Source organism: Grammomys surdaster, unplaced genomic scaffold, assembly GCF_004785775.1.
Source record: "Grammomys surdaster isolate TR1022 unplaced genomic scaffold, NIH_TR_1.0 262, whole genome shotgun sequence".
Classification (NCBI taxonomy): Eukaryota; Metazoa; Chordata; class Mammalia; order Rodentia; family Muridae; genus Grammomys; species Grammomys surdaster.
This window is the reverse complement of record NW_021604703.1, coordinates 3,217,352-3,233,787: the sequence shown is the minus strand read 5'-3', so window position 1 is coordinate 3,233,787 and position 16,436 is coordinate 3,217,352. Positions and strand designations below refer to the sequence as shown.

Sequence of the window (16,436 nt, the reverse complement as noted above, 5' to 3'; positions counted from 1 at the left end):
CTTCTGTACAGCTTGATCATCTTCACAGGCCCAGAGCAGGACCACTAAGTGGCAAGGAAGAGACTTTGCTGCTGTGGATCTGACCCTACAGCTCGCACTCTGCAGTGCTAAACCTGCACCTCTTTTCTGTCCTGTTCCCCTCCCCCACGTTCTGGCAAAAGAGCATGCAGTCCAGATGCACAGCCTGAGGTGATGCCACTCTAGCTCCTGGCTTCCAGCATCCCACAGAGCTCAGCTCCCACTTTATGCTTTGTTTCCAACACTTTGAAGGATATATCTGTCAGGGGATCTATGTCCCAAAACAACGGCATAGTGAGACAGAAGAGCACCTTATAGTTTTGCCAGTCCCTTAGACTACGTACAGACACACATACCCACCCCCGAGCCAACCTGCCTCCCCAGCCCCTCAGAGGACATGGAGAAAGAGCAGGGGACACCCGTTCCATCCCCTCCGCTGTAACCTAGTCCCATGTTTGCATTGAGCAGACTAGATTCAATTAATTTTTCATAAATCCTGAGAGTTTCAGAAAGCCTGGGGGGGGTAGGGGGTGGAAATATTTTAGATCCTTCTATGTTTGCCTAAAGAATGACCAGTCTCCATGCCAGTTAGCAAGCAGAAATGGCAAGGATTCATAATTTGGCCAGCCTGAAAAATACTCTGAGAAAAATACATAAATGAATGAATAAATAAATAAATAATGAAAGGCCACAGTGCATAGTCACAGAACAGAAATCCAAATCCAAGCTCAGTGAATCTTCAGGCAGAAACAGACTTTCAAAGGTCAGCCAGTTCATTCGCCAGACCTCAGACAGTGCAACCTTTAAGCTACCCCCAGATGGATGACATACCTCTCGGCTCACCAATAGACCTTGACCGTACTTAGCAGGTTCCAACTTCATTAAGCCAGAGCACTCCAAGTAGCCTACCCTGCAACGAGCTCTGTGAGCTCTCTGCTGGGTGGGCCTTATGGGACCTGGCAACTGGTATTTTCAAGTCCATTCACGAACCCATGGCCCAGATGTTTCCCGTCCACCTTAGCCAGGTTCCTGACTGGTTTTGACATGTAGAACCTTTCAGACATTAGTTAGACATCATTGTAATGATCACCCAGCAAGGGCGTCTATCAGTGTATTTAGCTGGCATGTTATAAACCATTTCTGGGGGCCCAAAGCTCCCCTTAACCCTGCTGTTAGGTAAATCCATAACTGTTTACCTAGAGTTGGGATTTGACCTCTGTGTCTGCCTCTGACTGTTCTCTCCTCTCTCTCTACAGAGGTGATTCAACTGAGCCTCGCCCCTGAGGACAGGGTCAGTGTGACCACAGTGACTGTGGGCCTGAGCACAGTGCTGACCTGTGCTATTCGTGGAGACCTGAGACCACCAATCATCTGGAAGCGCAATGGGCTCACTCTGAGCTTCCTGGGCCTGGAAGACATCAATGTAAGTCACCGAGTGCCGGTGTTATATCCCAGGGATGCCGATTTGTGGGGTACCATGTGGCCATAGTGGCAAAGGGCTTCCTTTTAATAGGTCCATGCTCAGCCTGACAGCTTTAGAGGATCCAAGTCCCTGAATGAAGAGGATGTGATGAATTACAGTCATGCTGAATGAGAGTCATATCTAGTCAAAGGAGAGGGGTTACCAACCGGGAGGCGCATGGCCAGGGCAGGTGGCAGCTGGCCTGGGCCCTGATTTACCAAAGGCCTAATATAGGCCCTAAACCTGGGATCTGGAGAGGAAAGGGCTGTGTGAGCCCACTGTCATCCCTCACAGGGATGGGCCACAAGCTGTCAGAGAGCCAGAGAGAGACACTGGCCAGGAACTACAAGGAGGAGATCCCCGCTCTATACTAGATAGAGTGTGGGCAGAAGGGTGGTCCCTGTGGAGGGCAAAAATGAGCAGGGTGACTGTTTGAAGGGAAGGTATGTGTACACACAAGGTAGGAGGGGGCCAAGTTAGGCCAGAGGAGGCTTGCTTTGAGGATCTTCTTTGGTGGGTAAGTACATGCGGATTCAAAGATCTTCAAGCTGCCTCCCTCCTTAGCTGGGCATGTAGGTTATTCAGTCATGAGTGGCCCTGGTTTAGCATGGAACCAATCACAGTGTCCAAAGGCATTTACAAACTGATGCCAACTGTAAGCGCTTCTGTACATATAAACCCATATACCCAACATACACACACATGCACACATATACACACAGCACACACATGCACACACACGTACACCACACACACAACACACCATACATACTCACATACACGTTCCCCATTAGAAGAGAGCAGGTGGGTGGATTCACATTGGTGGGTGATACTGGTGTGACCAATAGGAATACTTCTGGACCCTGAAGTATTCAGGGTCTAGACAGCTAGTTCTATACCAGATTTGTGATTTTGAATAATCACTGGGCCTGCTGATCCCTGGTAAATTTATCCCTAAGAAAGCAACCTGGGGAATCCCTCCCTTCCACTGAACTTCAAGAAGACATGGACTAATACATCAATTGGTCTAGCTTTGGCAAAGAGTTGACTACCCAGACATCAGCCATGCTACCCATGTTGGTGAGATGCTGGGGTAGCTGTGGATCTTGGGCTAAAAATAAGAGGAGTATAGTTTTCAAGCAGAGGAGACCTCCCTGGTCTTCTTGACTCAGGACAGAACAATGGGTCTACAATAGGATTCTTGGGTCAGAAAAGGAAGACTCGTGGGTGAATGGTCAGATCCTGACTATCTATAAGGAGGTAGAGTAGGGGGGAGGGTAGAGAGAGTTGACCTGAACCATGTGACCATAAAGTAGACTGATCTGAGCTCTTGAGATGGTTCACCATCACTGCCACTGAGCCCGTCTCCTGGTAGAATAAGCCTCCCATCCCTGGGGATGTGCAAGCACAAGCAGAGTCTGTAGTCAGCAATGCAGCCAGCCTCAAGATGGCAGCTAAACTCATGATCTGAAGATCCTTCCAGTGCTGAATCTATCATGGTGTAAGGGGTCCAGCCCAAGGTATAGATGCCATTAGAGTAGAGAGTTAAGACTCTGGGTTCCTTCAGGTGGAACTTGCAGAACATAGGAGAAGCAGCTGGAAAGGGTGACCACTCTGGAGTTTCTAACCTGGCAGATGCATGTCCTCAACCATCTTGTCACACCAGGCAGGGCTATTTCCCTGAGATTTCCCCTACATGGTATGGACAGCCAGTATCTTCTCCCCTCCCTCTCTGAGTGTCGGTAAAGCACTGCCCCGGTGGATGCCTGATAGACACTCCTTAAGTAGAATCCTTCATCCCTTCATCCTCTGGATCTGAGCTGGCCAGGCCATGCCTGAGATCATAACAAGAAAGTTCAGTGTCCTGTGTGTATTTGTGTGTGTGTGTGTGTGTGTGTGTGTGTGTGTGTGTTGAGTGTAAGTATATATATGTGTAATTTGTGTGTGTGCATGTGTGTGTGTGTATGCGTGTGTGTGTGTTGAGTGTAAGTATATATATGTGTAATTTGTGTGTGTGTGTATGTTGAGTGTGTGGGTGCATGTGTGTGTTGAGTATGATTGTATGTTGGATGTGTGGGGAGTATCAAGTGCATGTGTGTATGTATACGTGTATTGAGTGTGTGTGTGTGTGTGTGTGTGTGTGTTGGATGTGTGAGCTTGTATATATAGAATCTCTCATAATTAGCATCCATTTACAAACTCCTTTGGCCACTGTGACTATCTCCTCAATAGGCCAGGGCCACTGGTGACTGACTAACCTCTCGAGCGTTACTTGGTGCTCTATTTAAACACATCAGAAAGAAAAGCAGAGGCAAACGCTCCTTAGTGCACTTGCCACCAGTTAATTAAATTACTCAAACATGCCTCCAGCACCAACTCGATTGCGTTTCTCCTTTTCAAATCAGGTTAGCAATTTGGATAATTGTGGGTGCAACCAGAGATTAATGGTCTCTCGTTACCTTCCCAGAAACACTTGCTCATGGTTGAGTCGGTAGCCTGCAAATAGGCCAAGGCGGGTCTGTGCTTCTCAGATGCCCCATACACAGGTACAGGGTGGCACCTGCTCCGTGGGGGTCCTCACTACATGCAAGTGCACTCGTGCAATGCCCATGCCTGCCTCCTCTACATCGGGGAGAGGGGAGCACCACCTGCTAATAAAGAACATAGACTGTGGTCTCAAAGAGGCCTAGGTTTGAGTCTCAGTTTATCACTTAATCGAGTGACCTTGGAAAGGGCCCCTGACCTTCGTAAGTCTCAATGAGCCTCATCTGTGATATGTGATATGTAAATGAGAGAGGGTACTTCCCTTATAGATTTACAGAGACAAGTTGCATGGAACATTCTTGATAGACTATTCTACGAGCTCCACTATCACCTTCATTTTCATTACTTATCATTATTATTATTAACATTATTAATATTAAGCTGACCATGTATGGAAAATGCCCAGCTCAATACCAGATACCCAGAAGGTTTGCAGCAGCCTCCTCCCTCCCTCCCTCCCAGAAGAGGAAGGAGGACCTCCAGGAATAAGTCAGGGCAAAGGGAGCCTGTGATTCAAGACAGGGAGTCCAGATCCTTAGAAGGCCTGGGGCATTTACGAAGCAAGAATTGGCCAGGGGAGAACAGCCTGGGAGGACCAAAGATTCTGAGGTTCTCGGGGTTTTCAGAGCCTCGTGGCCATCTCAGTATCCATTCCCCCTGCCACTGTGAACGCTGAAATACAATCAACAGAGTTGTAATTAATGCCTGGTAGCCAACAAGGTTTCCAACCAAGGAAGCGGATCAGCCTTCCAAACCCGAGGCAGGGAGATTAGAAAACACAAAAAGGTGTGGGGCTCCTTTCTTTGTCATTTGTATGAGACATCTTGATTGGCAAGAAAATATTAATCACTTTTCCACTACTCTCTTAATGAGACGCTTTCATGGGCAACAAAATATTAATTTGTCTTGTCTTATCTGTTAAGAATTCTGTTAATGAATTCAGTCACAGAGCTATTAGAGAATGCCATCCTAATGACACATGTAATTAAACTTTTCTGACTTGCAAACATCAAAGATGCCTTGCGCATCAGAATAATATTTGATCAGAAAGTCAATGCTCCCCTCTAGCCCGGAGGCGAGCGATGAGCTGCCTGTGTTCTGCAGAGAGCAACTTGCTTGCCAGTCATCATTTTAGCATTGATTTGCTTACAAAGTGCCAGTGAGCCACAAAAGCCCTGTGCTGGGGCCCAGAGCAAAGATGATGTCCCCAGCACACAGGGAGGGGCAGGACTTCTACAAACACCTGTTGGAAGGGCTGCAGAAAGGAGCCGCCCTGACTGAGGCTCCCTGCAACCAGGAAGAGCAAGAGAGAGCAGTAGAAAAGCCCCAGTTGGGGACAGACTCCCAAAGGGCCTGGAATATTAATGTTAACAGCCTTTGCTGTTTTCCCCCATAGACTCAGGGGAGCTACTGGGTTTTGGCCAGGGAGTAATGTGATCAAATACAGCTGTTTCACAAGACCAGAGATTCTTCTAACCTAAATTTGAACATATCTCCAAGAAGAGTCCCAAATAACATGGGACCTAGAACAAGAGGGAGGCCCATGGCTAACTCTCGAGTCTTTCCCCCCTCTGAGTTCGTCCAGGACACATTCAGAGCAGCTACCATGGTTCCTGCCCAAGGTTCCCTCCATGTGGCTACGGCTCCATTGACAGGACTTTCGCCTTATCAGAAAGTCCAACCTGGGCCTTTCAGGGCCTCTGCGGAAGTACTGCCCACACCAGTACTTCATGTGCATATAGCTTCAGCTTCACCCAGGCTTATAACCGCAGATAACCCCAATTGAAGGTGCCCACACCCTGAAGAAGCAGCTGAGCAGAGTGCCAGCCACAGCACCCCTTGCAAGAGGCTCCTAGGTTATAATATACCTCCCTCTTGATGAGAAATGGATGGTTTCTGCTCCAACCCATGGTCCCTGGAGCCAGTGATATGCAGCCTGTAGATGAGTTACTTCCAGACCACCTATTGGTTTCTTTACTGAAACAGTTATCTTTTTTAAATTAATTTATTTATTTCATGTATATGGGTACACTGTCGCTGTCTTCAGACGCACCAGAAGAGGACATCAGATCCCCATTACAGATGTTTGTGAGCCACCATGTGGTTGCTGGGAATTGAACTCAGAACCTCTGGAAGAGCAGTCAGTGATTTTAACTGCTGGGCCATCTCTCCAGCCCTGAAACAGCTATGTGTCTCAGATCTGGCCCTAGGCTTCACTCACCTCAACCCTCAGGGACCTATGGCTACTGTCACTGACCCAAATATTGTCTTCTGCAGTCAGGCTGCCCCAAAGAGTGTGTTCACACTACTGTCTGGTAGAGGAAGAAGAGGAGACCTTGATCCCCACCCCCACCGCCAGCCCACTCCATGATGTCCCCATAGGCTATCCCACTGTGAGCATCAGAAGCCAGCAGCCAGAGCTTCCTGTCTCTGTTCTATCCAAGTGACACAGCAACTCTATGTCACTCACAAAATGCCAGTAACAGGTGTCTCCCAGCAACCAGAACCCATGATAGGGTGTTCATCCTGGAGAGAGTTGCTCTGCCCAGACACGACGATATCTTAGGGAACAGAAAGATCTCTACTGCTATAGGTGTCCCATTAGAAAGGAAGAGGTTAAGCTCTACAGGGTCTCCCTATCCTGAGGGTCACACAGCTCAGTGATAAAGAAGGCCCTCTGGACTCTAAGGTGTGTGTGTGTGTGTGTGTGTGTGTGTGTGTGTGTGTGTGTGTGTGTCCTGCACAGAAGGCAGGAAGGCATTTTGCTTTCTTGCCTAGATCACAAAGAACCATGTCTCACCCTTCCCTGGCTGGCTTTTCCTGCATCCTCCCATCTCTTCAAGGCTCAGAGCTAGGCTTTGGGGCTAAGCCAGTGTCCATGTCAAAGAAGGGTGTATATGCTACTCCCAGCCCCATACTGGGCATCCAGAGGCAGGAGGATGGATGCTACCTGTGTACACAAAGCAAACATACAAACCCACTCTGGACCACAGTCTTCTGGTTCTCTAAGCACTCCAGGCCAAGTGAGGGACACCCCGGAACCCAGACTGTGTCATTGTCTGAATAGTGTCATGTATCCTTTTCCCCATGACTCCTTCACTCTTCCCAAAGGGTCACAGCACCTGCCCAATGAGGGGACAGAAACAGAGACAGGGCATCCCCGAAGCTGCAGATGGTACTAGATCAGTAGAGTCACTGAGTGCTGGTGCTGTTTTTCCTATGGATTCCCAGCTGCCCCTGCCTTATGGTAGCAGGTACTAGACGGGTCTCTTCCCAGCAACTGCATCCCTCCTCAGTACTGCATAAGGTGGGCGGGGTTAAAGCACGCAGAGGAGCTTCCTGGGGGCCTGCAGCCAGTCTGCCACCCAGTGGCACTCTTTGGGCTTCTTAATAACAGGACATAATACTTAGTGCCTGGCATTGCCATGCCCTAGGGCTGCCTCTGCCTGTCCCCTCAACCTGCTTCTGGTCCTGAAGTCCCACAGCTGCATCCACTTGGATGTGGGGTCAAGTATGACGTGTTAGCCACTGTCCTCTGGCCCCAGTAAGGACATTCCCGGGAGAAAAAAAAAAGCAAAGTGTATATGTGTGTGCATGTGTTTGTGTGTGTGTGTGTGTGTGTGTGTGTGTGTGTATCTAAGGACCAAACCCAAGACCTTGTGCATGCTTAGCAAGTACTGTACCACTGAGCTACATCCCCTATCTCCCTTAGATTCTTCTCTTTTAAAAAGAAAAAAAAGTAAAAAGAAGGGGGATATGGGATAGCAAAGTGCCTCAGCGGGTAAAGACAGGAGCTTGCTGCCCAGCATGGAGAATCACTGTACCCACATGATAGAAGGAGATAACCATGCCCCTCATGTTATCTTCTGCCATGCATACGTGTGTGTGTGTGTGTGTGTGTGTGTGTGTGTGTGCACGTGTGCCTGTGGACTATGATACACAGGTCTGCATATACATATACCCAACAAGAAATAAATAAATATTTTTTAAAAGATTTTAAAGACTTGTCACACACTCAGTATATCTCAAATAACATGAAAGATCCAATCTTTATTCGGTTGTAGATTTGACGTTTCGGTGCGTTTTGTTTTGGTTTTTTCTTCTTTTCTTTTTTTTTCTTTAACTGAAGCTCAGTATTTGGAGCTTTCAACTGTTGGCAGGCAGAGTACAGTGATAAAAGCAGCAACACACAGCCCACTAGAAGCAAGTATCTGTGCCATTGTTTGAAGGATCTGTTAGAAGGTTCCCTTTCCCCCATGGCTAAACTGTGTAAAACCGAGAACAAATATTTCTAATGAGGCATGTGCTTGCTCTCTCCAAATGTTTCTTTGGAAGTGAGTTCTTTTAAAAAAAAGAAAAAAGAAAGAAAGAAAGAAAAGAAAAAAGAAAGAAAAAGACCAAAAAGAAAATGATTTAGGAGCTCATGACTCATTTAATTTTTATTGTCTTTGTACGAGGCGGTCGTGAACGCACTGTGGCGTGATGCGAGACGTTTGATTAGCATGGAGAGCCGTTTGCCACACGGCAGACAGTAGCTGTCATTCTGCATTAAGATCATCTCATTAAACTCCTGGGTACATTTTGTTTTAAACTCTTTGAAAACACAGTACTTGAAGGCGGGGGGTGGGGGGCAGTTCTTTCTAGCTTGGGTCAAAGACCATGGTGGTATCTAAACCTTCTGCCTTTTTGATCTTTGGGTGGATTCACACTATTGATGTATTGTCCAGAGTGATCCATGGGCTGGGGATGTGGGTCAGTGGATGGACTGCTTGTCTTGTATACACAAACACTGAGTTCTATCCCCAGTACTGCGTAAACAGGGCGTGGTAACCCTAGCTCATAGGCAGTAGAGGCAGGAGGTTGAAAGTCTTCTGTTTGCAAGTTAAAACCCAGCCTGTGCCACGTGATGCCTTGTATTAAAAAGAAAAGAAAAAAAGGCAGTCCTGGAGATGAGGTGCCAGGTCTGTGGTGTGCCAACTTGTGGGCCTGTGGGTCGACTGTCCTGAGTGCCTCCTCTGGCATTTGCTTCTTAGGTATGGTCCTCCAGCTCACCTTTTCCTCTCTCAGTGCTGCCTTCAGTAGCTAACTAGATCCTGGACGCAGAGTTCCTGGACTCCTCACAGACTCACTGCCCAGCCAGTGGAGGAGGCTAACCAGTGTTCCTCTTGGCCACTGCAGGTTGGAGCCCAACCCTCCAAAGGATAATCTCCAGAAGAGCCTGCAGCCCCAGGAACACACCAGAACAGCTGCTCTGCCTTGTCCTGTGCCCCACCCAGAATACCTTCAGTGTTGTTTCTTTGTTACTTTGTGTTAACTTTGTCCACTGCCGGTGGTACAGCCCTCGTCCAGATACACAGTTTTCATATCTGCCTAAGTCTGTAAGGGAACTTTTTTGGAGAAGCACATATTCAGTTCTGAAAGGGTTTGTGTTTGTTTGTTTGTTTGTTTGTTTGTTTGTTTGTTTGTTTTTAAATAGGCTATTCTGTAGCTCAGGCTGGCCTTGATCCCCCAGTGTAGCTAAGGTTACTCTTGAACATCTGATCCTCCTGCCTCCTGCCACCTCCTGATTACTGGCATGACCAGCATGCCCCACTACCTTTGGTTTACGCAATTGAAGGGGTCAAATCCAGGGCTTCATGAATGCTGGGAAAGCATTCACCAACTTAGTGAGACCCTTTCCCTGACATTTTCAGTTTGCAAAGATATTATTACTAACTCTTTTTCCAAAGGGTATACTGGTTTATACCACTTCCAACTGTTCATAAGAGTTTTAAGCAACAGGTCAAAGAGGGGACATCCTGATCAAAAATCTCTTGATCCCTACAAAAAAAATGAAATTAAAAAAAAAAGTCCTCTTGGAATGTTCTAATGATGGTAGTTGGAACAGGTTGGAAGCAGGGGCTATTACCCCATTAAGCCTTCACAACCTGGGGACTTGTGACCCAAGGGTCACTTGGAGGAGGAATGCCTTGCAGATAAAAACAATTGATTCAAGTAAGTCTGGGACCTCAATTGATGCTGTCACACACATCCTAATAACCAAGTCCCTTCACATCCTTTGCATACACTGGCAACTAGCCACTGGCCGAGAGCCCCACTTAGGGGTTCCAGTACCTGGTCATAGGGCCCAACAGCTGCCAGTTATACCTCACAACACTCCAGCCAGAGGAGTGCTACATGTTGACAGTTTCCAGCAGGGAAAATACAGGAGTAAATCTGTCAGAAGACATCAGCAGAATCCAGAGAGTTCCAAGCAAGATGCCTCCTGAGGTCCTTCACAGATGAGCTGTTTCCCGTCATCAGTATACACTAGTATGGCCAGTCCTTGGTGTCCAGAGATCTTTCTGGAGCCTTATCACAACCTGCCCTGTAGATGACCTTTAGCTTGCAACCTCTCAGGAAGCAAGAGAGTTGGCCTGAAGATCCCCCATAAACAAAGACTCCTAAGAACATTCTAGGGACTGAGCCACCATCTTTCTACAGAGGAGGGCGAGAGTTAGCAGTTTCTTTGAATGACGGTAAATCTTGATGCCCGTCCTTTCAGGCGTATGCCATAAGGAACAGCATCCTAAGGTACATGCCTCCCTCCTGTCAGCTGTCATACCAGAGTTCATTATGTGGTATGAACCACATGACCCACCAAGGACAACATGATGATGGAGAAATATGAGATACCTACCTTCTTTGAGCTCACAGTCATGGGGAGAGTAGTCACTCAAGACATCCAGTGACCACACATGCCCCGCAGTCTTGAAGAAACTTAGAGCTTTCCTTCCAGAAGGGAGTACCTTCTTATGTATCTCTGACCCCTTTTCCTGGTCTTGAACCTGAAACGAGCAGGACAGCCCCAGTGTGGGAGCCTGGAATGCCTAAATTTGCACATTCAGGCTTCAGTGACCACCCAGAATGTTGCTGCAATATCCTTTATACAAAAGGATCTTGAGTAAGAGGACAGGTTTGGGGTCTCTAGAATGTTATACCTGTTCTTGGAGGAACTGGGAGAAATAAGACAACATAGGCACCCAAACATAAGTGGCCAGCTGTGAAGAACTGACTGGTTGGTTGGTTGGTTGGTGTGTGTGTGTGTGTGTGTGTTTGTGTGTGTGTGTTTGTGTGTGTGTGTTTGAGTGTGTGTGTTTGAGTGTGTGTGTTTGAGAGAGAGAGAGAGAGAGAGAGAGAGAGGATAACTTGCAGGAGTTGGTTCTCTCCTTCTACCATATAGGTCCCAGGCTTGGTTAAGTGACTTTAACTACTAATGCATGGTGCCGCCCCTTGAACTTGAACTTTTGATCCTGTCTATAATCCCAGCACAATGCCAGGATGTTCAAAACATGTATTTGTATGGATGCTGTATGTTTATACCAATGCATGCATGGGAACTCCACTTGGTCTGGATACTAAACATGTGATTCATGTGTCTCTGAGTATTGGCTACTGCCAGTCTACCACCCGTCACTCAGTGTGGGGAACATATGACTGGCAAGATACCAAGATGACTGATGTGTTAGGAGATAGAATCAAGCCAGTGTGGAATCAGAGACCCCTGTTTATCCCCCTTCCCCAAAAGAGCCAGAGGTGCTCCTTGGGTTTGTTTGTCTTGTGTATTTGTGTTTTATCTTTATGTACACGTATGCACTGTGTGCATGTCTGGTACCCAGGGAGGCCAGAAGAGAGTGTCAGATCTCCTGAAGCTGGAGTTAGAGATGGTGGTGAGCTGTCCTGTGGGTGCTGGGTCTTGAACCTGGATCCTCTGGACGAACAGCCAGTGCTTTTAACCACTGAGCCATCTCTCCAGCCCTCTCAGTGATGCTTCTTGAAAGAGCAAGGATGGAAAGTTCTGAATAAATGTCTCCAAGCTGAGCTTCCGCTGTAACTTTGACAGTATAGTTAAGCTGAACTTTAGTGTCACCCTGAAGTCCTCATGTTTAACGCTGAGTCACCAAATACTCAGCCTTGGTGGCTCATTGTAGCATTACTTATTCCTGACTCTAGTGTGTCACTGTGGAAGCATCCCCCACCTCCTCCCTGCTTAACTACTGTTTAATACTAAAGTCTCATCTAATTACTTTCTCTAATAAGGGCAAATACTTAGAAAATCGCTTTTTAATAGACAAACATCATGTCTTTAAGTAAAATTGTCTCTTCCCCCAAAAATGGATGTGCACCCATACAAAGAATGGTCTAATCTGGCATCTGTTTATTTCTGGAAAGAACTTTGATTTTGCTAATACATTTCTATGTATCAGAGGGAAAAAGCTATCCATAAAAAAACAATTACAGAGATGCAATCAAGCATTGATAGCAGTATTCAGACACATCTCAGGAAGCATTCGGAAGAGGAAAGATTGCAGGCTTAGTTTTATGTAGCTTCTTATAAATCAATGTTTAAAGTAATTCTCTCACATCCAATGAGGTAATTTGATTTCTGCAGCCAGTATTCATATCCAGAAAACAATATGCATTCCGTTCTGTAATTATATGATGTCTATTGTTTCAGCCTAGAGAGATTATTTTATTTATTACAGAGGCGGGCTCTCCCTGAGCTGACACCACAGGCGGTGATGTGCTCTGTACTTAACAAAAGAGCTGTAAAGCATCTGGCCAGCTCTCTGGTCCCCTCTGGGCTGGTGCAGCTCCTCCCACTGGCTCACTACCTCAGGGGCTTGCTTCTCAACAAGGACTTGTTCTTGAGAGGCAAGAGAAGCAGGCAGACAGAGGTATACAGTCAACAGTCTGGGGCTCTGCATAAACATTTGTAACTGCTGCTGCCATGAGCCAAACCTCCAGTCTATCCTAGATGCCCTGACCTAAAGGATGCAAAAGAACTAAGTCCCTCAGAGGGCTACATGATAGAGAAGAGGATAAACAGGATTACAGCAGGCCTTGGAAGATGGCTCAGTCAGTAAAGTGCCTAAAGTTGATGAAGACCTAAGTTCAACCCCTGGAACCCATAGGAGAAACCACATATGCTGGTGTATGTTTGTAATCCCAGTGCTGGGAGAGCAGAGACAGAAGGATCCTGGGGTTCCCTGACCAGCCAGCACAGCCACATCAGCAAGCTGCAGGCCAATGCAGAGATCCTTAGGTGGCGCCTAAGGAATGGCACCCGGTGTTGACCTCTTGCCTCTATATGTACCTGTACATACACAAATGTACATATGGATGAATACTTGGGACCAATCCGTTGCCATTCTGCCACCCTCTTTGCTGTGAGCAATCCCACGTATTGACCTTGCATGGCTAATTAACACTTAATCAGATATGAAGGCAGGAGGAGCGGGACACCCAGACTTCCATACCAGAGAACCAGAACTCGACTGTATCCCTGCAGAAAGCCTCGCTCAGAGGCTTACTGCCCACTCAATAAACACCACTGAATGTGAACTGCTGGCTTCAGCTCTGTGGACACAGCAGTGACCACAGTCTAAGCATCCCCTCCTCCTTGTGCAGCTTAAGAGTGGGTTTCACAGGTGGCAAACACAATAACAAGGCATTGTGATACAAAGAGGAGGAGAAGAAGTTGGGTGGTGGTCAGGTGAGAGGTGGGCACCCTTAGAGGAGGCAGAGATAAGTGACAGCCTGGGGGTGGGGGGTGGGCAGGGACTGCAAGTGAAAGGCTCCCTGAATTGTAATCCTGTAAAGGAGGAGCAGACACACAAAGGCAGAGTGGAAGGCATGGGGGTGGGGGGTGGGGGGGGAGGCAGCACTGCCGCCATCTCCCAGGCCAGGTGAGAATGTGCGCCATCTGGTGTTTCCTTGAAAAAGCCTGTTCTGTGGGAAGCCATGTGGATGAGCACACTTCAGGGAGACAAAGGTAGGGGATCTCTGCACCCCAGATGAGACCATGATGGCTGAGTGCAAGGTGTCATTATGGAGGTTGTAAGAGAGATCAGGGGTTTTCAAATAGGTCCTTCTGACTACCCCACAGCACTGGTGTCTGCTTTATGTTTGAGGGTTTTCGAAGAAGATAAAATAAGGTGGTGTAAATCTGGAGATGTTCAAGTCCTGTGTATAAAATGGGACAGCGTTTGCATGCCTGTACATATCCTCCTCTGAACCATCTCTATGGAATGTGTACGGTGAGGCATGGTATAGAGGCTGCGTAAACAGTTATTGTTATACTCTTCTGGGAATGTTTACAAAAACAAAGTCTGGACAGGCAGCATTTTTTCCTGACTCTTTTCTCCCCTATTTCTAGATATAGAACACTGGCCGTTAGGGCCAGCGGGGAGCTAGCCACATATGAGACCCTGATACAAGTAACCTCTTGAGTTTTGTGTGCTGATGTTAATGGGGTACCACTCTCAGATGATACCCTGGGAGTTTGACTTTAGACAGCAACCTCACCTAGACCCCTTCTAAACCTCCAAAATGCCATGACACAGGTGACTAGCAACCCTGACAAAGTGGGGACCATAAGAAGGGGCCACTGGAGCTTAAGGTTACCTTCAAGGATCCTACCAAAGCTGTTATGAGGAGAGTCAAGAAAACTTCAAATGACCCTGCACTAGACCCAGCAGGCAGCTCTCCACTTTAGGGCGGAATCTGCCTGCATCTGACCATGTGGCGCATTGAGCTTCCCCCACTACCCCTCCCTGCTAAGGATGAGCTACACACCCCCTTATACACACACACACACACACACAGACACACAGAAGGGGCTGCACCCGGCCTCCCAGCACTGGACTCCAAGCAAAACACTTATATTCTGATTCAGGAAACAGAAATCTGTCATCTCAGTATTGATCAGCCATTAGTTCTTCATCAACAACGCAGGTGTGAGCTCTCATGGCTGTGTTATGACAAGGAATAAGTCAGCTCTCTGCTGTGTTCTTTATGACCAAGGCTTCTGCGGAGTGGTCGGAATGGGCGAGGTGATGCTTCAAAGTCAGGGTGTAGGTGTAACTGAGGATGGCCTTGAACTCCTCCTCACACCTCCATCGCTTGCATGCTGGGATTACAGGCATGTGCCATTACATCCTGTTTAAGCACTCTGGGTAGCAACCCCAGGCACTGTGCACACCAGGCAAGCACTCTACCAGCTGAGCCACATACCCAGATGTGAGCCACATACCCACACATAAAGATGTGGTTGCAATCAGACTCTGGGGATCTGAGCAAGAGAGAGTGTCACTGCTGCAGAGGGAGGAGTGGTGCCCTAAGTGCTCACAGACATCCTGTACACGGCTGATGGCCTCAAGTCTGCCTCTGCAGACGAAGAAAGCTCAGGGAAGTCAGGAGCAGGCAGGAGAGAGAACTAGGTGCTAATAACAGGAAAGATGTACGCTGTGCTTCCTGTGCCAGAAGACAGTTTTATGTGCCTTCCTTTGTCTTGGGGTTAGGTTGGGTTGGGTTGGGTTATGTTGGGTGGGTTGGGTTTAGACAGGTTCTGTGTGCATTAATTGTTGCCAACTTGGCACAAACTAAAGTCACCTAAGAAGAGGGGACCACAATTGAGGAACTGCCTCCATATGACTGACCTGTAGGCAAGTCTGTGAGGGACTTTTCTTCATTAGAGATCAACACAGGAAGGCTCAGACCACTGAAGTTAGTGGTACCCTCAGGAAGATGGCAAAGTCAGCCATGGCCATTGCTACAGTTAACGTCTCCAGAATGCCCTGGTTCCCTTGGTGATGAACTAGAACCCATAAGCTGAGATAAGCTCTTCCCTCCCTAAGTTGGTTTTGATCAGTGTTTTATCACAGGCACAGAAAGCAAACCAGGACAGGGTCTCATATGACCCAGGTTAGCTTCAAGCTTACAAGAATTCCTCATCCTCCTGCCTCCACTTCCCAAGTCCTGGGGTTGCAGGTGTGTACTCCTACACTTGGCCTCCCATGCATTCTCTCCTGGGTCACCAAGACCCCCATTAGGCAGATAGGGCACACGGATTCTCCACAGCTTATAAGTGGGAAGTATCGGGCTTTTGGACACAGCCTCAGCCAATTCTGGATCTCCTGAGTCTCTGTGCCAGGTGTCTCCAAAATACAGTGCCCATCCTGGGCAGCCCTTTTTCTTACCCATCAAGGTCCTTCAAGGTCTCAATAGTGCCAAGCCCCACATCCTTGGAGATGTCTGGCAGCTAAAGCCAAACCTCCTAAGGGATGGATTTCTACAGACAACTAAGAAATCTTGAATCCTAACTTGTCTGTAGCAGGTACCTGGAAAGGCCCAACTTCATAAACAGCTCCACAAGAAAGAACAGCTAACCAGGGTGGTGCTGGGGCCTTGTGCTTATTGAATTTCTACCCATACACCTCCCCTGTGCCCTGACCTAGGAAGAGCCATCCTGGGAGGCTGCAAAGACCTTTGAGCTGAGACTCACTGGCTCACTGGGTCACTTCCTGTAGAAACCCTGGGAATAGATATCTCTCTCTCTCTCTCTCTCTCTCTCTCTCTCTCTCTCTCTCTC

General features: G+C 47.6%; 1 protein-coding gene across 2 annotated transcripts in view; it reads left to right on the top strand.

The window, feature by feature from the left end:
- Fstl4 (follistatin like 4) overlaps window positions 1–16,436 on the top strand; it is a 419,001-nt gene that overhangs the window by 361,769 nt on the left and 40,796 nt on the right. For both annotated transcript variants that reach the window (XM_028775986.1, XM_028775987.1), the window contains exon 7: window positions 1,275–1,441. In XM_028775986.1, coding sequence (XP_028631819.1) covers window positions 1,275–1,441 — 167 coding nt within the window. The remainder of the gene's footprint in view (window positions 1–1,274; window positions 1,442–16,436) is intronic.